This window comes from Phodopus roborovskii, unplaced genomic scaffold (assembly GCF_943737965.1).
Source record: "Phodopus roborovskii unplaced genomic scaffold, PHOROB, whole genome shotgun sequence".
NCBI lineage: Eukaryota > Metazoa > Chordata > Mammalia > Rodentia > Cricetidae > Phodopus > Phodopus roborovskii.
The window spans coordinates 15,686,279-15,709,615 of record NW_026126480.1 but is presented as its reverse complement, the minus strand read 5'-3'; the positions used below and the strand labels follow the sequence as shown (position 1 = coordinate 15,709,615).

The window sequence follows — 23,337 nt, the reverse complement described above, 5'->3', positions numbered from 1 at the left end:
GTAATGAGTCTGTCAGGCTGAGGTAAGATGTCGCTCGCTATAAGATAGTAGAACTTTAAATCAGGGCAGACATTGGAATAGAACAGCAATCTGGGGATGCTATTTTATCTTCTATTTTCCCTTTGTTAAAAACAAATCATAACCAGGAAAAAACAAAAAACAAAAAACAAAACAAACAAACAAACAAAAAAACACACATAGTCAGGCGTTGGTGGCCCACGCCTTTAATCCCAGTACTTGGGAGGCAGAGGCAGGCAGATCTCTGTGAGTTTGAGGCCAGCCTAGTCTACAAAGCTAGTTCTAGGACAGGGCTCCTAAGCCACAGAGAAACCCTGTCCAAAACAAAACAAAACAAAACAGCAAAAAACAAACCAAACAACCCCCTTCTTGTCTTACCTAGGCTCTAAAAAAAAAAAAAAAAAAAAAAAAAAAGACTGGAATAAGGCTCATAAGGCTCAGATTGTAGACAAACGGCTTGGGCGCTCATGGCTCCCTGAATTAGCACTCCTGGTTTTGAAACCTAGAGAAAACTTTTTTTTGCCAGGTGTCTTGCAGCAGAAGTGTCAGAGTCTGAGGTGGGGGTGGGATTGGGGGTTGGGGGGGTGTGGACACAAAGACTCTTCCAGCCTTCAGATTATACAGTTTATCTTTGCCTTCATCCCCATCCCTCAACCCTAAAAAGGAATTTAGAGATAGCTTTGGACTTATTGAATGTCAAGGAACAAAGATGAGGGGCCTAATTGAACTAGAGCCAAAGGCTAGGGTTCCTCGCTCAGGAAGCATGTCCTGCCTTCCAGGAGATTCTGTCTTCTTTGATATCAGCTTCCAATTTCTCCGCCTTCTCCTGCTCCTCCCTCAGCCTCTTGAGAGCTTTCTGGAGAGTCTCCTGTGAGAAAGGAACCATATCTGTCATGCATTTCACCTGGACAGAGAGCTAACAAAGAAACCAGGTTGTTCCCGAAAAGACCAGTGTATAGATATTGTGAAGTTGATGCTTAGTGTTTATGACACAGAACATCTTCAGAGAATGCATTCTTCATCTCTAGAGGAGCAGAACCATCTCCTGTACACCAGCCGGAGCCTGCATCTTTTTCTTTAGATTAAGTACAGGCTATGTAGCAGGTGTAATTCTTTCCTCACAGTAATGCTCTTCCCACAACCAGTTCACAGTATTTCCTAGCAGTGGCCCTGTAGAGGGGAACGCTGGAACCTTTGGCTCTTGGTCAAGAGACTGCATGTACTGCAGACCAACCCATTATATAAACAGAAAGAAAAGACATTTTTAGGCGTTAGGAACTGAACATAAGGTAAAAGCTCAATACTATGGTGGTAATGAGAATCAAGGATAAAAGTGTATGATTTCTTATCAAGGACCATTTCCTACCCTATCTTGCTCCCTCATGGCCTCACCTGATATTCCCTGACTGCTTCCTCCCGGAGGAAGGTGATGTGATCACGATGCTCCCGAGAATGCATACAAAGCCGGCAAATAACCTTCCTGTCTTCCTTACAGAAGAGAAGGAGTTCCTCTCCATGATGTACACAAAGATCTCTTTTTGTCCCAGTATCAGGGTTCAGTTTGACTTCCTTAAGTCTCTCTACTACATCTACCAGGTGCCGATTAACCTGTAGAGTTTTAAATGAGAATCTAGTACCACACACAGGACAGCTGCTTTTCTCTCTGCGGTTGACCACTGCATTCTTCTTGTTCATGGTGATGCAGGCTTTGCATACATTGTGGCCACATCCTAGACTCAGGGGTTCTTTTAAAGGCTCTTGGCAGACAGGGCAGATGGCCTCCTCTACATTCATCGGGACCTCGGAAGCCATTATACTGCTGCCCTATTTTTTTCTTATCCTAACTTCTGGGGCTCTTCTTCCTTAAGGACTGCTGGCTGACTAGGAAGATTAGAAAACGATGGTATAGCAGTCTGAAGAGGCAACTTAAAACAGCACAGCCGCTTCGTATCCTTCAAGGTGGGTGATGTGATAGCAGAAAGCACTTACTCTTCAGCTGTGAGTAGACAGGATCTGAAACAAAGAACAAACTTTGGTGAATGGAACAGAAATAATCCAGATGAAGAATACAGTGGTGACACAAACAAGAGTACAGACTGGGGCTAAACGAAGGAAGAACGAGAAACTGTGAAAACAAAATAAACCAGGCCTTAGCACTGTGCAGAAGGACAGTAACTGCAGAAGACCTGGGAGCTGCGCAGCATATTGACAATAGGCAAGGTCTCTCCTTTCTTCCTAGAATTTGGCCATAAAGCAGTGTTGGTGTCACCCTGATTGGGACCTGGCATGTTTGAGAGTATGTTTCCCTGCTTCCATTATTAAAAAAAAAAAAAAACAGTGGTGGTGAATGCCTTTAATCCTAGCACCCAAGAGGCAAAGGCAGGCAGATCTCTGCTGAGTTCAGGCCAGCCTGGTCTACAAAACTAGCTCTAGGACAGCCAAGGCTACACAGAGAAACCCTGTCTTGAAAAAAGCAAAACAAACAAAATAAAAATTAAAAGAATATAATTAAAGGAAAAGGAGGATGGGAGGATTAGAGAGAGAAAGAATCCAAAGACACTAGGTAGAAGTCCCTTACAGGCTCACTCTACCTTTGAGACCGCCCCTTCCTCACCAAGCATGTTTTCATTGTAGCATCCCCCATGCCCACCTCCTACTCCTTGCTCTGCAATTCCCCTGGAAGGCAACATCCTCCTCTCAGTTCTAAGGAAAATCAACCTGTGTTAAAGCTTTCAAATTCAGCCTGGTGGTGGCCCCAGCAGAGGCAGAGGCAGAGGCAGGTGGATCCCTGTGATTTGGAAACCAGCTTGGTCTACAAGAGACAGTTCCAGGACAGCCTCCAAAGCCACAGAGAAACCAAAAAAAAAAAAAAAAAAAAAAAAAAAAAAAAGCCTTCAAATTCCTCACACTCTTAAGATTCTACTGAAGTTTCCTTGCTCTGAAAACTGAAGCTGAAAAGCTTTAATCTTCTAAAACTGTGATTCTGAGGCACAGGCAGGCAGATCTCTGTGAGTTTGTGGCCAGCCTGGTCTACAAAGTAGAGTTCCAGGACAGTCAGAGCTATTACACAGAGAAAACCTGTCTCTCAAAACCAAACAGAGAAAACAAAACAAAACAAACAAAAACCGCATCATAACATAACATTAGTATAGTTAATTTTTTTATTGTTATTCCTAGGTAGAGTGTAATATTTATTTCAGCTAACAAAAATTGAATGGATGCTTATTATACTTTTTAAATACCAGAAACATGCTTTATTTCCATTGATATTTTCATACAAGATAAATAAATATATAAATCTGGGTTATCTTCTGTTTGGCCATGACTAAACTCTGTCATGACAACAAGTATCTCCAGCAGTCAGGTGCAGACTCAGAAAAAGGCAGGTGAATCGAACTCTGAAAAGTAAGGATCTTAGAGAGTGGCAGGTGTTGAACCCATCCATCGAGGTACAAAATGTCCCTATGTTAGCCTAATACGGGGAATACTTGGAATACTCAGGGACAACACACAGAGAAAACATCTTAGCAAGAATGTCAACACCAAGGGCTCTCCTCAGCAATAGCTAACTCTGATTAACTAGCTCTGAGCAAGGAGACAAGGAATGGACAAAACCTTCAGTACAAAGACCCAAGCAGGAAGAATGAGTAACAAGCCCTAAGGCAGGTGAGGACTCCCCAGCAAGGAAGATGGGGGTTGGGGAGGCACAGGCATGCAGTACCAGCTACTTAAGAGGATCGTGCAGGATGATTATTTGAGCCCAGAAAGCTAAGGCCAGCCTCAGCAATGCAGTCAGACTAGTCTCAAAAATTAATAAACAAGCCAGGTGGTGGTGGCATATGTCTTTAATCCAGCACTTGAGAGGCAGAGGCAGATGGAGTTCGAGGCCAGTCTGGTCTCGAGTTCCAGGACAGGGGTCAAGGCTACACAAAGAAACCCTGTCTCGAAAAACAACAACAGAATAACTGACACAGGGTTATCCAACCTGCTCTGGATGTCAGGAAGGTTACTGACAGTCCCTCAGTGGGAGTAGAAGGGGAGTAGAGGCTTTTCTTAGTCAGAGTCTCTGAAATTGCAGTATCTATTGGGCAGAGGGGAGAGGGGGGAGGGGAGGGAAAAAGGGAGGAGGGGAAAGGGTGCAGAGCTCTTGAGATTCCAGACCTGTTTGCAAGGCAGAACACCACAGCTGCGGAGCAGGAAATGGGAAGGACTTTCTCTGAAGAAGGGTTCCTCCAGAAAACAAGGCCTTCCTGTCCATTTTCAAGTTGATTCCTCCCCAAACTCCCTTTCTCCCTTTATATCACAATGGTTTCTACACAGTAAATGATCTCCCCTAAACTTCACTGAGTTCTCTCCTCCCAGGGTCTCCCTCCCTCAGCCCTGCACAAACTTTCGCACACACCTCTGGACCCTCACCTCTGGCCCCGAAGGCGAAATCTTTCCTCCAGGCTGAAGCGGTGAGGAAAAGCCAAGGGCAATAAGCTTTGCTCAGCACCCGGGTTCAGCCTATCAGCAGCCCCTCCCTCTCCCGATACCGGAGAAAAGAAACTGAAACTCCAGGCCAGCTGGAGCAGGAAAGCGGAAGAAACTTCTGGGCCCAAGGGCTGGCAAAACTCTAGGCCGCCGATAGACGGCGATGCAGCAACCTTGGTGATCCAGTGGGGAGCAGAAGACCTGACCTAGAGTTGGAATTTCCAGTGGCCAAGAGCTTTTTGGTGATTGTAGTCAAGGGCTGTCGCTGACATCAGGTTGGCAGAGGCCATATTAAGGGAAGATTCCATTCAGTTAAGAAGGCAGTCACGGTCTCGGGAGAGGCAGAGACACCTTTATTGATGTGTGAGCCGAAAACCAAACAAATGGTCGAATGAGCTTTACAGTTTCTTACACTCTCAGCGGTGATCTTTGAGTTTCGTAGTCATTAAAGGAAGTTCAGTTAGGCAGGCTTACAGGAACAGAAATCATAGGAATACATAGTCTGTAGCCATAAAAATGCACAGGTGTTTTTGAATAATAGTAGCTCTTTGGTTGTGAAAATAGGGTCTACAGCATACCCTTTGTCCACTGAAACAATCTTGTGTCCCTGCCCCCACACCCCCAAGGCATAGTGTTCCCCCCCCCCCAGACAATTTCTCTGTGTAACAGCTCTAGCTGTTCTGCTATGGTTTTGCTCTGTAGACCAGGCTGTCCTTGAACTCACAGAGATCTACCCGCCTCTGCCTCCAGAGTGCTAGTTTTAAAGGTATGCACCAATAACACCTGGCTACATAGTGATTTTTAACAAACAGGCAGAACTCTTGGCTTACCTAGTAAAACCAGCTGACTTACTTCTAGGCTAGAGTTTCTCTTGCTATCATAGCATTACATGAATTCTCTTTCCCTCACCACTCCCTGCAAACCAAGCTGCAGAAGCTGCTAAATGCAGAGACACTTCTGCATGCAAGGAAACTTACCCAATTACAGTGCTAAGGAAGTCACAGATCATTGGTCTTTGGTGGTGCATGCCCTTAACCCATTACTCCAGACGCAGAGGCAGGAAGATCTCTGTGCGTTCAAGGCCAGCCTGGGCTACAAAGAGAATTCCAGGACAGTCTCCAAAGCTACAGAGAAACCCTGTCTTGAAAAAACAAAACAAAATCACAGATCTTGGAGGAGAACCTACAAACACTACTTTGCTTGGAGGAGAACCTACAAACACTACTTTGCTAAACCAGCACAATTCCTAACAACAATCTCAACATTTGTCCGTTTGCCCACAGATAAATGAAGTCCTCATATTTGAGGGGTGCAGTAAAGAAACCACAATAGTTGTTCCATGATTACAGGAAGGTTTTTATTATAGGTAAGAGATAACATTCAGAGGCAGTTGGGAAGCATCCAGAGCAGAAACAGACTGGACATGCCCTGGTCCATCTTGGAGAGAAGGGAAGTGAAGGAGAACAGTGGGAGAAAATAGTGGAGGTGACAAGATGATGGTAGTGGTGGGGAACTAGTTGACAGAGAGACATCTGGGTGGGGGTAAGCCTGGGGAAGCAAGAAAGGGTCAGAATGCTAACATGAGGGCTTTGGAATGTATAGAGTACTTGAGAGTAGGGATTGTAGGAGCATGGAGGCCAGCATGGGCTTTGATGTGCAGCCACTGGTATATGTCAGTGGAGACCCAAGGGAAATCAGACCTTTTCACAAGTTCTAGAGGAATGCTGGCTCTTACTTAATACCAGAAACCCTTCTGTAGTTCAGCTTCAATTGGGCTAGGACTGTCATTTCTGGATGTATATGAACTGAGACCTAACACCCCCTCAAGGAAACTTCATTTAACAGATGGAGATCATTACAGGAAACAACAGCTAATCAAAATGCAGAGTAGTGGCGTACAGTCCTAACTGATACATCTATAAAACACTCCTGTATCTAAGCTTCAGGGAACATAGATGAAAAGGGGAAGGAAAGGTTGTAGAAGAAGCCAGAGGATCAGGGAGTGGGGTGTGAGACTGTCTCCCAGTAATGTGAGCAGCTACACCCATTTACTCTCACCATCATGACTGCCTAAACATGAGCTGTACAAGGAAGATGTGAAAATCAAAAGGGCGGAAAGGTTCTGTGTCAGGAGGAGTTAGTGTAGGGCCCTGTATGAACCCCTGAGGCACCTTGAGCAAGCCTGAAGCTGTTGGCTGGAACCCCTTGCCCAGAGCAGTTATTGGTACTCTTGCTGCCCCCTGGAGTTGTCATCAGTACTCTTCCTGTACACCTGGTGCAGAGAAGCTAAGCCTAAAAATCCTGTTATTTTCCACTGTGGTATAAGTCAGTATTTAAGCCCCCTCAATAAACAGCATTGGGCATTCCAACATTGCCATTGAACGAGTGACCCGCTGTCTTGTCTCCTATTTCAATCTCTAGGCCTTCACCCGATTCATGGAACAGATCATAGCTGGGGGGCTACAAGTTAGTTCACAGGAGACTGGAACAGCAAGTGGCTTCATCAGGCCCAGCTCTGGGGAGCTTTGGGGATCAGACAGAGGGTTTAAAGCAGTCCTGATGTGAATACAAAGGGACGGAAAGTCTACTCAGGGGGCAATGATGAATGACTTTGGCCCAGGAACACCAGTTCTGGTTGCCTCAAATTCCATATTTCAATGTGCAAGCAGTTTTGGTAAAGTTTTTATAGTAGCAGAACAAAGGGATAATAAACCAATACATTTTCAAGTACATTGATGCAAACATGGGCAGATTAATGAAAGAGGAAGAATCTCTGCTACAGGTGCTGATGACCCTCTTAAACCCTTTGCTTGGTTAGCAAACTAGTGCTTCTGTTTGCATTTTTCAAATTATTTATGTAATGAGCACAAGGACTCATGCAGAGGAGGGCAGTACATGGCTACGAACAGGGCTAAAGACATCCATCCCCAAATAACTTGACTGTGAACTCTGTAGCACTCCAGTGTTGCTGGACTTGCGACACACAAGTTTTTTCTTCTAGGAAACAGTTCATTAACCCTGCAGGCAGGCTCAGCACATTAGTATCCAAAGGTCAAGCTCTGAATACAATGGGGCTACCTTTTTGACTTCTATGTCTCTACCTATGGTAAAGTACAATCTGATTGGGTATCCCAAATCATCAGGTTATGGTACTAAAGCTGTGAAGGGGGGGGGGGGAGACACTGGGGAGCATGGCAAATCTCCAGGCAAGCATATTGGCTAGAGCACACACAGTTTTTCAGTTCTCTTTTTCTTTGGCTTCTGGAAAACCCCACTGCCTCACCAAACTTGCAGCACTCATCGACATGCTAACAATCAGCCTTGCACATGTGCAATGGGACATACAGCTTTTTCACTTTGGTTGGCAAGGACTAAGATATCAAAAGACTAGATTGTAAAAAGTGTGGAAAACAGTTGTGGAATGTAAGCAGGGAGATTGGGGGGGGGGGCATTTGTAAGAAAGAAAAGGGAAAGACATCAAGCCTGAGTAACAGGAATGAAAACCACCTCGAATGTGCTTAGCAGCAGTATAACTGACAAGCAGAAACTACCTGTCAGTATTGTGACCCAAACCCTAACAACAGACTCCTCCTAAAGAAGAGTCTGAAATTGAAGAGACAACAACTAAAATTCCCCATAGAAACATGCAAAGGGGGAGAAAGGAGTGCATCTGTGAAGCAGACAACCCCAGAGGCAAATGCATCACTGGAATGACAGAAAAAGGATAAAGGTGGTGAGGATGGGAGCAGAAATATTTTAAATTAATGTCAGACACCAACTCAGAAGTTCACAAAGCATAACATCCAGCTGAATAAATTTTTTTTTAAAAAAGCAAACAATAGTATTGTCAGGGAAGAGAATATCCAATTAGCTGTTGCAAGGAATTGAATATAGGACTTTTCTTTCGTATGCTGTCTCTCCTTTGAGTTCCACCTGAAACTAAATTCAATTATGTAGTATGTCAGTAAACTAAAAAGAGAAGCTATTAATAGGATAACATTTTTGCTATAAAATTAAGACTTCTTTACACTGAATTATTTTATAACTTAGGTAAAATTTAAGTTACCCTGTAATAAAGCAATTCTCTTCTAAATAATGCACATGTAATAACTTATTTTAAAATACTTATTATTGAGAAAGGGTCTTAGTGTGTAGCCCCTGGCTTGTAACTCCATATACAGATCATGCTGGTGTTAAGTCCAGAGATCTCTGTGTATGCCTCCCAAGTACTGGAATTAAAGTCATGAGCCAACCCACTTGGCTCTTATTTTTAGTTACAAATAAATGTGTGTTTGTGTGTGTGATAGTACACCTGAATGCAATGTTCAGGAAGGCCAGTAGAAAGTTTCAAGTCTGGAACAAGCTACAGGGGACTGTGGGCCTTTGGATACATGAGTGCTGGGAACAGCCGGCTGGCTGGTCCTCTGTAAGAGCAGCAGGCACTCTTCATTGCTGAGCCATCATCTCTTCAGGCCCTGCCCTAATTTTGTTTTGCCACTGATTTTGGATGGTGCTCAGGATGAAAGCCAGTTTCTTTCTTACACATGTTAACCTGTTGGTTTTGGAGGCTGTCCTGGAACTAGCTCTTACAGACTATGCTAGTGTAGAACTCACAAAGATCCATCTGCCTCTGCCTCCCAAGTGCTGGGATTAAAGGCATGTGCCACCGCCACCTGGCTTACCTGTAAACCACAATTAGAGAAAACTAATTTGTATTCTAAAAACAACTATGTTAAACTGCAGAGAAAAGCCATAATAAAATAACTGCCAATACTTTGGACCACTAGGTATGAGCTAGAACTAAAAATTCTATTACTTATCTCTGCAATGCCCCAGAAGAATATTATTGCAGGACACAGGGGAGAGGCAGATAGAACCTACTTGAGGCTTGATAGATGAGTAGATGAATGGAGCAGTCTTGAGCCTGAAACAGACCCTCCCATGCATGACCAACTTGGTGGACAAAGTAGGCTTTCAACAAGTAGTTTTGGAAAGACTGCAATCTACATAGATAAAGAGATGGATTTAAATCCATACTTTGCACAATTTATGAAAAACTATCTCAATGAGGAACATGGGGTTAATATAAAATCTACAATTATAAAGCATATAGAGAACTAAGAGCTACACTTTGATCTTGGATTAAAAAGACTTTTCTTTCATTCTTTTCTCCTTGTCTTATTTCCTGTATACTTTTATTTTTGGTTTTTTGAGACAGGGTCTGTGTAAATCTGGCTATCCTGGAACTCCCTACATAAACCAGGCTGGTCTTGAATGAAGAGTGTGTGCCACCACTTGTGACTATACTTATTTTTAGAGATAGTCCTGCTCTATTGCTTGGGCTGATCTTAACACTCATATTAGATTCTTTATATGAGAAATAACATCCCAGCCTGGCAGTGGTGGCACATGCCTTTAATCCCAGCACTTGGGAGGCAGAGGCAGGAGAATCTCAATGAATTTGGGGCCAGCCTGTTCTATAAAGTGAGTTCCAAGACAGACAGAACTATTACACAGAGAAACCCAGTCTTGGTAAAGGGAAAAATATCCATTACCATTTGATACATTTCATTTTCACAGTAGTTTAACTTAATCCATAAAGATAAAGTGAGAAGACTTCTGTCTCAAGATCCCCCTGGAAAAGGTTAGGGCTAAAAGCTTGCTCTGATCTGTTTGAGCAAACCTTCCTTGAGGCCTACAGAATTACTTTGGTATCTAGGGTCACTTTCTGGATACCTCTTTGAAGCCTTCAAATCAATTTAAGGTTTACGGGTTTGGACTAACTCCTTTGGCCTGGAACTTACTGCATGAGAAAAATAAACGAGAGGGGAGCAACTAGTTGGGCAGATCTTTCTTCTTTCTGAACTCCTGCCATCCTCCTGGCCCACCTGGCCACTCTCTCTTTAGCAGTGCCTTCAGCATGAGAACCCTGTGCCTATCTCTGTACACATGATTAAAAATAGGAAAACAAAATAAAACCTCAGAGTTCAGGGGTGGGTATGTAGATAGGTCCTTTTTGAGCAGGTATACATTCAAGTAGTTTCTCTTGATACTCTTGTCCAAGACTTTTTTCTGGGTTCCCTCAAGGATAGAAAGTTGTCTAGTAAAAGTATAATCAGAGCCAATGTAACCGAAAGTTTCCTAGCACCTGCATTTAAACATTACAATGAGCCTGGCAGGGCAGTGGTGGTGCATTTCAGAGGCGGAGATAGATGGATCTCTGAGTTTGATGGATCTCAGTCTACAGAGTGAGTTCCAGGACAGCCAGGGCTACAGAGAAACCTGTCTCAAAACACAAAGCAAAACAAAACAAACAAACAAAAAACAAACCCACACAAACAAGCAAACAAAAGTACAATGAAAGCTTTGTGTAGTGGTTTGCCTGTAATACCAGCAGCTGGAAGGCTAAGGCAGGAGGCCTACACCACCACCATGGGTTTGAAGCTAGTCTGGGATACATGGTTAATTTTGAGCTAACCTGGGTGGCAGAGTGAGACTATATCTTGAAATAAAACAAGCATTTGAAGTAAGTTTTATTTAAAACAATATATCCAAAATACACTGTTACACAGTTGTTAGTGATATTATTTTACATTGCATTTATGGAAATCCAGGGTGTAGTTTACACTTACAGTATATCTGAGAGTGCTCAAAAGCCACTAGAGGCTCTTGGCTGCAGCGTAAGTTGTCCAGCTGTCTCCTGACATCATTTTTTACCCTCACTTCTACAATTTTTTTTCACAGTTGAATATGAAAGCTTGTAGCACCTCTCCACAAAAGTCAGCAGCTTACATCCATCTGGAACTTGAATCTGAGCATAAATAGATGTTCTGGGGTGAGATGAAGAGGCAGTATAAGCCTATAAACCTAGCTACTTGGGATGTCAAGGCAAGCTTAAAGTCAGCCTGGACTTGATTGCAAATTCAAGGCCAGCCTGGGCAACTTGGTAAGAACCTGTGTCAAAAGAACAATAATAATAACAAAAAAAAAAAAACTAACTAAAGAAAAGTTGTCAAGCCTGGTGCTAGAATGCCAGCCTGACATAGAATGCCCTGAGTTCAATCCTGAGCTTTGCAACAGAAAGGTGTTGCAGAATATTCCTTTATAGTATGTGAAAATGTGTCACTGTGGTTGATTTAATAAAGAATAAAGAGCTGAATGGCAAATAGCTAGGTAGGAAGAGGTTAGGCGGGGCTTCTGCAGACAGAGAGCAAGAAAGGAAGGATGGAGAGGGTGGGCAGTACAGAGTAAACGTAACCCAGCCACATAAAAGAGTGTATTGCATTATAAGAGCTAGCTAGGAATGAGCCTAAGCTAAGGCTGAGCTTTCATAATTAATAAGAAGTCTCTGTGTCATTTCCGCCTCCCCCCCAACTGGTAGCCCAAAGAGAAACCTGTTTATTGACAGGAGCTAAAGGAGGGTCAGAATACATCAGAAGGTCAGAAGGGGCTAACTACATTTTTTTCTCTTCTGAGATAATTGGTATTGGTTGGTCATTGTCTTCACCCTTATTTACTTTTCTCCCTTCTAAGCACATTTTCTGATTATGATTACTACTCTTAAAATCTTAAGATGGGCTGGGTGGTGGTGGTATACACCTTTAGTCCCAGCACTCCGGAGGCAGATGGATCTCTGTGAATCTGAGTCCAGCCTGGTTTACAGAGTTCCAGGACAGACTCCAAAGCTACACAGAAAAATCCTGTCTCAAAAAAACAAAACACAATAACAACAAAATAAATCTTAAGATGAAGGCTGAAGCTTGTGGTAGCATTTATTTATCATGAAAACCAAAGCTACAATCTCTTCTTAAAGTCATCAAAACTAAAGTGGTGAGTGAATTTTTATTATTTTCTTTTAGTCAATGGTCAGTTTGATTTTCTTGTTGTTATCTATCAAAGGATAGTTTGGATTAAGCACTCAAATCCTATATATACTTATATAACTGCCTTGCCCATTATTACATTTTGTATAACTTGACAGATACTCTAAGAATGGAAAATTAGAGGCAATTTTGTTTATAAAGGTAGGCAAAAACCAAACCTAAGCAATAAGTCAACAAAAATAAAGTATTAAATGTTTCACATAAGAACAGTTCACTTAGGAATCAGTGGTTGACTCAACTGAGACAACTCAATGCAGCTGGGTTAGGAGCAGAATGAAAAGGGGAATTATCTCAATGATTATAGAAAGAAAATATCCTGAACTCAATTGGTGGTATAAAAATTCCTATCTAATATATAGAGAAATTTTACATTCGACCACAGACAATAGTTAAAAAAAAAAAAAAATTCCAGGACAGCCTGGGCTACAGCCCATTTCAAAACAGCCCATTCCCAACAAATCAAGAGACAACATTTGCTGGGCCTTGGTGGCACACACCTTTAATCCCAGCACTCAGGAGGCAGAGGCAGGCGAATCTCTGTGAGTTCCAGGCCAGCCTGCTTTACAGAGTGAGTTCCAGGACAGTTAGGGCTATACAGAGAAACCCTGTCTCAAAAAACCAAACCAAACCAAAAGACAACGTTAACAACTTTCCTATAAGATCTGTCAATAACAGTCCTCACTAGCAGCAGTGGGAGGTTATACTACAAGAACACAGAAAATGGAGTCTCAGAGAGGAAACTCATATCTGAAGGAATCTACTCATTTGTTGTAGACAGGGGTGGTAGACCTCTCAAGGGCTTGGTCGACGCAGAGTCATTGGGACTACACAGCTACAGGGATTGAAATATGGGCAAAGGGCAGTGGGGAAGTAATACTTAGAGAAGGTGTAGATGGGCAAGCCATGGTTTGTGACATTATAAAAGGAGACAGTGCCGGCCTCATAGTCTAAGAAAACCCCTATGCGGCGAGGTGGCACTGTCATGGAGAGGAGCAGGGAGGTGGAGGAGTCCTCATAGGCTCTGTATTCGTGCTTATGCTGCAACCCAATTACCCAGTATCCGCTCTGGGGCTGATACCTGGAGAAGGCACTCTGCTTGCAGGGATACTGACTGAAAGAGAACATGGGTTCTACAGGGTTACTGCATACACCCAAGATCCACGACGTCTTCTTGGTCACGTCCACCTCCCAGTAGTATTTTCCTGAGGAGAAGTGCTGAGAGCCTAGGACACTACAGTCATAATGTTCTTCCAGGCAGGAAGGCTCGGACAGCTTGGCACCCACAAACCTCACCTGTCTTCGGTTTTTAGACAGGACAAGATTTAAATTAGCTGTCTGTGGATTCAGAGTCACGTCCACTGTAGAAAAAGGTACAAGAGCAGCAGATGAGAATGGGCATGAGATCCCATGGCTCTTGAGAGGACAAAGGAAATGGGTGTGTGTGTGTATTGCGACTTAGAATTAGGTGGTAGCGAGAGATATGGAACTTAAGACCCCAAAGAATATGCATGTCTGTTGGAGAGAAGCAGTGAAAGAGGTTCACAAGTATCAGTTCAGAGAGGTCATGGAGTCTACTCACCCCAGTAGCTTTGGACGTCTGTCAACTCTGAAATGAGACAGTAATACATGTTAAAGAGAAGGGTTGTCTCAGGTCTGACATCTGAGGAGTTCTGGGGAACTCAGAAGGCATGAACTGGTCACTCATTTCCCCTTAAACAGGCACTGCATTATCTTCAGCATACCTGTCCTCTAACTTCTCTCATCACTGCTATTTTCCAACATCCACCACACCTCTGCCCTGTTTCTTCCCGCTATAGTAACCCCACATCCAAACTCTCTCCAACTCACCTCGAAAGACTCGCAGCATCTTTTTCAGATCCGGCGCTCGAAACAAACTTTTCAGCTTGGTAGGGAGAGCTTGAGGCTTCCTCAGGGTCCAGAACTCACTCCTAGTGAGGGAACACCTTATAAGAGCTTCTGGGTACTAAGTGTCTCCCCATCTCTTAGATCCACTAATGAACTTCAACTTTCTTTCCTGAGCAAAGTCAGCTTTCTACAAAGGGCCTGGCACTGGACCAGAAGACTGGGACTAGAAGCCAGCTGCTCATTAACTGTATGGGCTTCAGTGTAAATGTTAACTTTTATTAAAGCCTCATTTTGTTTCTTTTCTCTTGTAAGTTCTATAAGATACAATGATTTTCCTCTTTCTCCCTCTGTCCTAAGGACAGTAGCCAACTGCAGTGGCTGTGGAGTCCTTTGTTACATCTAAAAAGGAAATAAAATGTTTAAAAATGTCAGTGCCTAAAAGGACTTTGTGAACACATCCCCCATGGAGGGATAACTGCCTTCATCTAGAGACAGGAGAGAAGCCCTAGTCCCTACTTCACATGACCTGTCAGACTACATGACCCCAACTGGATGGCATTCCCCTACATATGGAATTGGGGTGGGGGTATGGGAGGGGAGGCTGGTTAGAGTGCATGTGAGAGGGCAGAGAGGATAAAAGGGAGGGAAGGAGGGGGAACTGGGATCGACATGTAAAATAATAAATTAAATAAAAAAAAAATGCTTTGACTCCAACATTCAAAACAGCTGGACAAAGCAGCCTTACAGACTACAGCCAGGATTTCTGGATCTTCTTCCAATCCCCCATGACAGCACCCTTTAGGAAGTAGTTTGGAAAGAACAATGCCCAAATTCCCAAATATTGTCTATAAATGTTTGTTTTCATTTAAATGGACTTGGTTATATAAAATAAATAAATAAATAAAATGTCAGTGCCTTATCAGGATGTCCACTAAGAGGCGCTGGAGACGCCTACACTAATCAGAAACCCTGCTGCAGAGGCTAAAGAACACCTGAGGAAGTGTGTGTGTGGGTTTAGAATTCACAGGCACACTGTCTAAGAGGCCTGAAAGTACTGGGTCTGCTGTCAACTTTAGATGCCACCTTGGTGGATGACTTTGTAGATTTAATGCTATGAACAAAGAGACGTGTTCTGTCCCAGAGCCAAAGCCATTCCCCTCATATCTCAGGTCTGTGCTTTTACACAGACACAAAACAAAATTTAAGCACTATGTAGCAAGACCTGGGCTGGAAAGCCAATTTTCAAGCCTGGGCAATACATGGATGGTGATTTTCCTCAAAGATGCACAGCCAAAAACAATGTTTATTGGGGCAGCTGTGGCTAAGAAAACCAGCATCAAAGGGAGGAAAGGTTGGTGAAAAAGGAACCTACTGATAATTCTGTCTCCAGTTAGCATCCCCTTACTATACCAATTCTATGACCATGGATGCCAGCCTGCTCCCTTGTCTTTGAGATCTCTAAAGTCACATGCAATTCAACCCACCAGTTACAAAACTACCCTGCCTGTGATTTCCTCCTTCCCCGCAGGTTAATTATTTTTCTTTTAAAGATTTAATTATTTATTATGTATAGTGTTCTGTCTGCATGTATACCTGTAGGCCAGAAGAAGGCACCATATCTCATCTCATTACAGATGGCTGTGAGCCCCATGTGGTTGCTGAGAACTAAGAAGCTTTGGTAGAGTAGCCAGTGCTCTTAACCTCTGAGCCATCTCTTGTACCCCTCCCACAGGTAATTCTATAGGGATAAGCCCAAGGGAATGAACTTTTATTCTCACATACCTTTTTGTGACATCGCCCACATCCTAGGGTGGAAAAAGACACATTAAGTGAAGGATTATGTGTTCTTCCTACTTTACCACCTGGTATAATGGTGAGGGACACCCCCTAACTCCTGGCCACACACACTCACAAAGTCCAGTTGCTACAAAGTATAGATGAAAACTTAGAGGAAACCAGATATAGCAGGTACAGCACATGCCTAGCACTTAGGAAGCTGGGGCATAAGTTCTGTGTTTGAGGCCAACCTGGGTTACATGGTAAAAGTCCATCTCAAAACAACTAAATATTCACAGAAAAATTAAAACTCCATCTCTGAGCAGAGTTCCTGAGGACCCACGTACAAATTTCAATAAGTTCCTTTGTTTGTTTTCTGACAATGCTCAGGATAGAAACCAGGGTTTCATTCATGGATGGTAGACAAATGTCCCATCACTGAGCTTTGTCACTGAGCTACGTCTTCATTCCTGTGGTTGAAATGTTATGCATGTGTATTATCTGTTATTTTCCATGCACCTTTTGGCCCTTGGGACAGTGACAGGTTTCTGACAGCCACAGGTTTTATTATTATTTTTTTTTTGTTTGTTTTTTGAGACAGGGTTTCTCTGTGTAGCCCTGGCCTTGAATTTAGAGATCAGCCTACCTTGCCTCCCTACTGCTGAGACTAAAGGGGTGTGCCATTGCCACCTGCCTGAGACAGCCATAGGCTTTAAACATGTTTGGTTCTCTCTCCTTAGATGATATGCACACTCTTACACACACAGGCTCAGCCCCAAATACCTGGTAAGTATCTGTTACTATAGAGGAAATTCTACTCCAGAGAGTAAAAGCAGAGAAAGGCTGGTGGCATAGCCTTAGCTGATGGGAACAGCAAAAGTCATGAGGCCAGCACAACTGTTTGATAAGGATCCAGCAAAGCTAAACCGAATGATGGCCGTTGTGTCATCTCTGGTTTTCATCTAGACTTGTTCCATACTTGGGAGACTTTTAATATTTGTACAATTTGGGGATATTAGAATGGTGGAAAACTTTTTATGAATCATTTATGCCTTCTCCCAGTAGTATTGCTTCTAGGCTTCCCCAGGAAGGTCCTGAATATACTACCCTTCCTGCTTTGAGGGAGATATCCTGTTCTACTTGAAGGTTGCGATACACATAAAGAAGCCTGAGGTCTCTTTATGAGGCTCTTAGACATTTTTGAAACTACTGTCCCTGTTTTTACTGAGGAGCAAAATAGTCAAAACAAAGTAAACTTAAGAAGGTCAATAAGGGGGGCTGGAGAGATGGCTCTGAGGTTAAGAGCACTGGTTGCTCTTCCAGAGGTTCTGAGATCAATTCCCAGCAACCACATGGTGGTTCACAACCATCCCTAATGATATCTGGTGCCCTCTTCTGGCATGTAGATATATATACAGGCAGAAAACTATGCATAATAAACAATCTTAAAAAAAAAAAAAAAGGTCAATAAGGTCTTGGTGGTACACGCCTTTAATCCCAGCACTCAGGAGGCAGAGGCAGGTGGAACTCTGTGAATTGAGGCCAGCCTGGTCTATAGAACTAGTTCCAGGACAGCCTCCAAAGCAATACAGAGAACCCTGTCTCGAAAAAGAAACAAACAAACAAACAAACAAACAAAAACAAAAAACGTTAACAAGATTTGGTAGGCTAGGAGTTGGTCACAGTTCAGACTGCAAGTCTCTTTCCCCTATACACTCAGGCAATTACGTGACATAATACAGCAATAAAGTTAGATTAGCTGAAGTTACCATGCCAGAACCTAAGGATATTTGGCCTGAGGATATTTCTTGGGCACTCTGACCATTAAGACTTAATAGTACACTGCTTGGGACATGGCAATATTTCTGGGCTGGCTTAAAGATTTTGTTTTGCTCTAACATCCTTGAAGGAACCAAAGCTATCAGCCTGAGAACAGGCAGTCATATGCCTCTAGTCTTAAAAATTGGGTTATGGGTTAATGAATTAAAACAATAACACTGTTCATGAATGATGTCAACATTTGAGGGAAAATGATTGGAAATAACTCTGTTCTGTCATAGTTTATTAATGATGACTAAAATATGAGCAAGAAAAAATAAAACTCAAGTCCAAAAACAAAAATGATATGATCTAAGTTTTGGAACAACACAAATCGATCCCTGCTTACTAAATTTTGTATAAATAAAAAAAGCACCCTGCCTGCTAGTCAGTCAGGGCTATAAGATTCTCCTGACTACCTTGCCTGGCTCATCCACCCACCCCCCTCCCCCCTCCAACTCCCACAGGCAGGGGATGGCTCCCCAGCAGGCTTGTAGGTGCCAATGCTCTAACTTGATTTTGGTATGTGTTTTCCCATGAGGAGGCTAAACAAAAGCATCTTACCAACTCCCATTACAGCAACACAGACATGAGCTGCCTGGTGAACAGAGGTTTTTAGCTGGGGTTGGACATATCCTCCTTTGGGATTTAGTGCAATGTTAAAGGGCTTTGGAAAGGCCTTATCTGATGGAAAGGGGCCAGGAGTGCTGGGAAATTCCCTACAATGCACAGAAGAATACTTCACAGCTCAGGTTTATCTGTCTTAGAATGCCAGTTGTCCAGAGATTGGTAAAGCCTCCTGGAGAGCATTGTTGGATACAGCAGGTCTTCACAATTCCAGATAAACTCCTGAGCTACTCTTGACTAGTAATAAATAACAATGGGGGCTTCCCTTAGCATTTGCATCTGAACTGTTTTGGACTTTAGCCCATGATCTCCTCAGGGCTCAATAAAAAAAGAAGGTAACAGAAAGACAAAGAAATACCTTTTTCCTCTCATTTCCATGATAATCCTAGCACCACACAAGACAGAAAATAGTTTCTCTTCTAAAGCTGGGGGTCCTGGCCGAGTCTCACCTGCAGCAGTTCCACTGTGGACCCCTGGCACCGGTGCTCCAGGTCTGAGATGAGATCTTTCAGTGACTGGCTCTGGTGGATAAGGTCCCCCTCTGCCTTCTCGATGATGCTCAGCCCCTTCTTCTCTTCTGCCTCCAGTTTCTTCAGTTCCCTCTGTTCCTCCCGATCCAGGATGCTCCGCAGCTGCTTAAATTCAGTCTGGATCCGGTGTCTCTCAGGCTCCACCTGATTCTTCAGCACCAGAGAAGAAAAACAGGCTGCTGACCAAAGGGTTCTCCCTGGGGGGGGGGGGGGGGGGGGGAGGGGCAGGAAACAGGCTGCAAACTGCTGTTCTGGGCCTGCCCCTCTAAGAGTGGAGGTACACACAGGCCTGTAGGGCCTGTTCTCAGGACCTCAGCCTCAGGCTACCTTATCTAGGGTCTGGAGATATGCCCTGTGATTCTTGGGTGAGTTTAGACTCCAGTAAGCTTGTGTAGCTTCTTAGGCTTCTAAGTCAGCCTCTGCTTCCAATTTCAAGCCCTAGGAGTAATTACTGGTTCACAAAAATCTACCATTTCAGGGCAGTGGAAATAAGACTCAAATTTTTTTTCTTTTCTTTTTTGAGACAGGGCCTCACTATTGCAGCTCTGGATGGCCTGGTACTTGCTCTGTAGATTAGGCTGGCCTTTAACTCATAGCCATAAGCCTGTCCCTGCCTTCCAAGCACTAGAATTAAGGGACAGTACCGCCATGCCTGGGAAGCCATTCTTTCTCATATAGTTGCCTTAAAAAACCTGGGAGATAGCTTATATGTTGAGAGCACTTTCTGCTCTTCCAGAGGACCTGGGTTGTATTCCCAGTCCCTAATGTGGTTTACAAGCATCTTTGAATCCAGTTCCCCTCTTCTGGCCTCCTCAGGCATCAGACATACATGTGGTATACAGTAATATATGCAGGCTAAACACCCATACACATAAAACAAAATAATACAATAAAGTTCAAATTAAAAAAACAAAACAAAACCCCAAAGGAAACTGGGTTGCATTTTGATTTGTTTGTTACCTAACTTCCATCCCAATTTCCCTGCGCAAGGAAAAAGGCCAGACCAGAGGAAGTTCTATGCAGAATAGGAGACACTGGGGCAGGCAGCCCGGGTCCTTGGCTACCATGGTCATCTTAGTTGCTATCCAAGATCACTTTCAGGAGAATCCCACTTGCCTTCCAGGATTCCCTCTTCTCTTGGATAAGAGCTTTTAGCCTCTCAGCTTCCTGCTGCTCCTTCCTCAGCTTCTTCAGAGACTCCTGGAACATCTCCTGGAAAGAATACACCAGGTTAAAGAGGATCCAGCCTCTTTAACACATGGAACAAACTAGGACGAGATTACACAGACCTCAGTCTCCAAAGTGCCTTCTCTACATAGGGAATGAAAACATCGGCCTAGACGAGCAGGCAATCAAGAGTACAAAAAAAAAAAAAAAAAAAAAATCTCTGCTGCTGAGCAGGGAGCCACCTTCTAGTTCAACTTCTAAGTAAAAGAGTTCTACAAGGACATTTGGGCTTCAGGTATAGTTCAGTTGGTAGCCTAGCGTACAAAAAGCACTGGACACGGGTAATCATAGAACTCTGGAAATGACGGCAGTAGGACTAGAAGCTCAAGGTCATTTTTAGCTAGCTACACAGTCAGTTTGAGGCTGTACTTGACTACTTGGGACCTTGTCTCAAAACATAACAAAGCAAACCAAACTACAAAACAATTAGGAGAACATGAAGTAAGGCCAGGCCCTGGACCTGCTCCCACCTGGTAGTCCTTGGCCACCTCCTCCATGAGGAATGTGTGATGACCATGGTGTTCCTGAGATCTCTCACAAAGCCAGCAAATTAACTTCCCATCCTCCTTGCAGAAAAGCTGGAGTTTTTCTCCATGAAGTGCACAAAGAATGACCTCTAGCTGCTTTCCTGGGCCCAGCACGACCTCTCTGAGCCTCTTCACAATGATGGCCAGGTGTCGATTAGGCCGGAGGTTTCCAGGCTGGTAGGCCGTCCGGCACACAGGACAGCTGCTCTTCCCTTCTTGGTTGGGCACTGACTTGTTGCTGCTTCCTGTAATGCAGTCCTGGCAGAAGCTGTGACCACAATCTATGCTCAGGGGTTCTGTCAGGAGCTCCAAGCAGATAGGGCAGGTGACTTCATCTCGGATGTCCACCAGAACTGCTGAAGTCATTGTAGCCACTCTCTTGGCTCGTACCTGCCCAGCTCTGACAGGTAGACCGTTCTTGCTTGTAGAATCCTAGGTAGAGAGCAAATAAAAAAGCACAGGCTAAGGAAGGAGAGAGAAAAAATGGTATGGTGCTATGCACGCTGAGGAGATACACGGGGTAACAAAGGCCTCTCCCTCCAATTCCAACATTTTACCTGAGTTTACATCCAACACAAACTTCCCCTCTTATTATAATGCTTACTGTTTGCTTTACCTCCTACTGGATAGAAAGACAAACTGGGACACAGGAGAGGCATTACAGAGTTGCCCACCCAAGCATGTTTTCTTTCTTTCTTTCTGCCTCCTGAGTGCTGGAATTAAAGGTGTGTGCCACCAACGACCGGCTCCAAGCATATTTTCAGTGTCAAAAATAATAAACACACGACTGTGCAGGGGCTAGGTAGGATCAATTCTATGTCTTGGTGCCTGATCATCTAAGAGTAACTTACCACTGTGCTGTTAAAAACAACACCTGCTTATTGCTACTAAGAACTGACATGTGTTTTCCAAAAGTAGTCAACAAATACACAGACTTTCAAAGTTTTGTGGAGAAAGTTAAGTATCTTGTAATTTTAATTGATTGTATGTCTTAATATTTTTCATGTATCGGGTTCAATAAAGTCAATTAAAACTAAATCTACTCACTTCATCTTTTTGTTTGGTTGGTTTTTCTAAGACAAAGACCCACTAAGGAGTTCTGGCTACCTTAGAATTTATCTCAATACTCCTGCTTTTGCTGGATTACAGATGTAGGTGAACATGTCCCAAACTTTTACTATGTAATGGGGCTAATAGAATACTCAAATGACACAGTAGCCCTATTTTCTATCTCATTAGAAATTGCTGTCATTTCCCATTATAATGAACACATTAAATAACCAAGGTAAGATTCTTGAATGGAAGTGATGGTACTGGAATTGATGTTTCTTGGTTCTATGAAGACTAGACTGGGAGAGTCTGACTCTCTGGAGCAAGAAGACCAAATCAGTAGCACATGGAAGAGAGAAGAATAATCCAGGGTAAGGGATGCAGTTAAACAGAAAACCAGGGGCTGGAGAGATTGCTCAGTGGTAAGAGCACTTGCTGTTCTCTCATAGGAACCGGGTTTGGTTCTCAGTATCCACATAGCAGATCACAAGTGCTTGTAACACCAGTTCTAGTGACTTGGATGCCTTCTTCTGGCCTCCATGGACTCCTGCAGGCATGTGGTACATGTACACTCAATTATGATAAAACATATACACATACTTTTTTTTTTTTTTTTTTTTTTTTTTTTTTTTTTAAGTCAGAGGACCACACTAGAGGCTGGAGAAAGAGCACTGGCCTCCACTGGAACTCTGTTCAGGACATCAGCAATGAAAAAGATTTGCAGGGTAGTTAGGATGCTTTAGAAGCTGACCTTTGCCAAGCAGATACAAGTTAGGGCACAAAGCTGCTAGAAAGGGGAAAGGAGTGCCAAAATACAGACGGATACTGTATTAGAAGCTCACGAGGGTACCAAAATAGTCTTCACAATATAATCACTGGCAACCAGGGAACGCTGAGATCAAAGCTGGGAACTCAAAAAAGACCAGAGGAAAAATTTGTCCACCAGACTGGCTTGAACTCATGGAGATCCATCTGCCTCTGCTTCCAGAGTGCTAGGATTGAGGGCCTGTGCCATGATGGCTGGCTAATTTTATTTTCTATCTTTATGTAGGCCTACATTCCAACTTAACCTATTATCAGGAATTGATCTCACAGCACTCAGTGGACATAAAACTGGAAAGCAGTTAGTTTTAAGCATTTCTGAATTTAGCGCTAAATAATTTGTTGCATTTTTAAAGAGTAGAATATTATTTCTGCATATTTATTAAATTTGTAGTATTTAGCCTGTAATTCCTATTGTTAAAAGTGTTCTATTTTACCGTATTTGGACATAGAGGTAATATCCTTTTTTTAAAAAAATACACTATAAAGCATATTTAACACTTTTTATTACCCCTTTTCTTATGTTTTTGGTTGTGAGCCTAGCCTTTAATGGCTGAGCCATCTCTCCAGCCCATATTACCCCTTTTCTTATTTTCTTCTTGAGACTTGGTCTTATGTATCCCGTCAGGAACTAAATATCTAAGGATGACCTTGACCTTTGGATTCCCCTGCCTCCACATGCCAAGTGTTGGTATTATAGGTGTACACCTTGTTCCCCTA

General features: G+C 43.2%; 1 protein-coding gene across 1 annotated transcript in view; it reads right to left on the bottom strand.

Annotated features, from left to right (window-relative positions):
- Window positions 1-23,337, bottom strand: part of Trim6 (tripartite motif containing 6) — a 30,539-nt gene that overhangs the window by 5,771 nt on the left and 1,431 nt on the right. The window contains exons 2-12 of the mRNA XM_051191985.1: window positions 20,689-21,177; window positions 20,108-20,203; window positions 18,911-19,141; window positions 16,023-16,045; window positions 14,223-14,323; window positions 13,954-13,980; window positions 13,170-13,732; window positions 4,435-4,697; window positions 2,610-2,721; window positions 1,411-1,842; window positions 791-886 (exon numbers count right to left, since the gene is read on the bottom strand). Of these exons, the coding sequence (XP_051047942.1) occupies window positions 791-886; window positions 1,411-1,842; window positions 2,610-2,721; window positions 4,435-4,697; window positions 13,170-13,732; window positions 13,954-13,980; window positions 14,223-14,323; window positions 16,023-16,045; window positions 18,911-19,141; window positions 20,108-20,203; window positions 20,689-21,111 (2,367 nt within the window). The 5' untranslated portion in view covers window positions 21,112-21,177. The remainder of the gene's footprint in view (window positions 1-790; window positions 887-1,410; window positions 1,843-2,609; window positions 2,722-4,434; window positions 4,698-13,169; window positions 13,733-13,953; window positions 13,981-14,222; window positions 14,324-16,022; window positions 16,046-18,910; window positions 19,142-20,107; window positions 20,204-20,688; window positions 21,178-23,337) is intronic.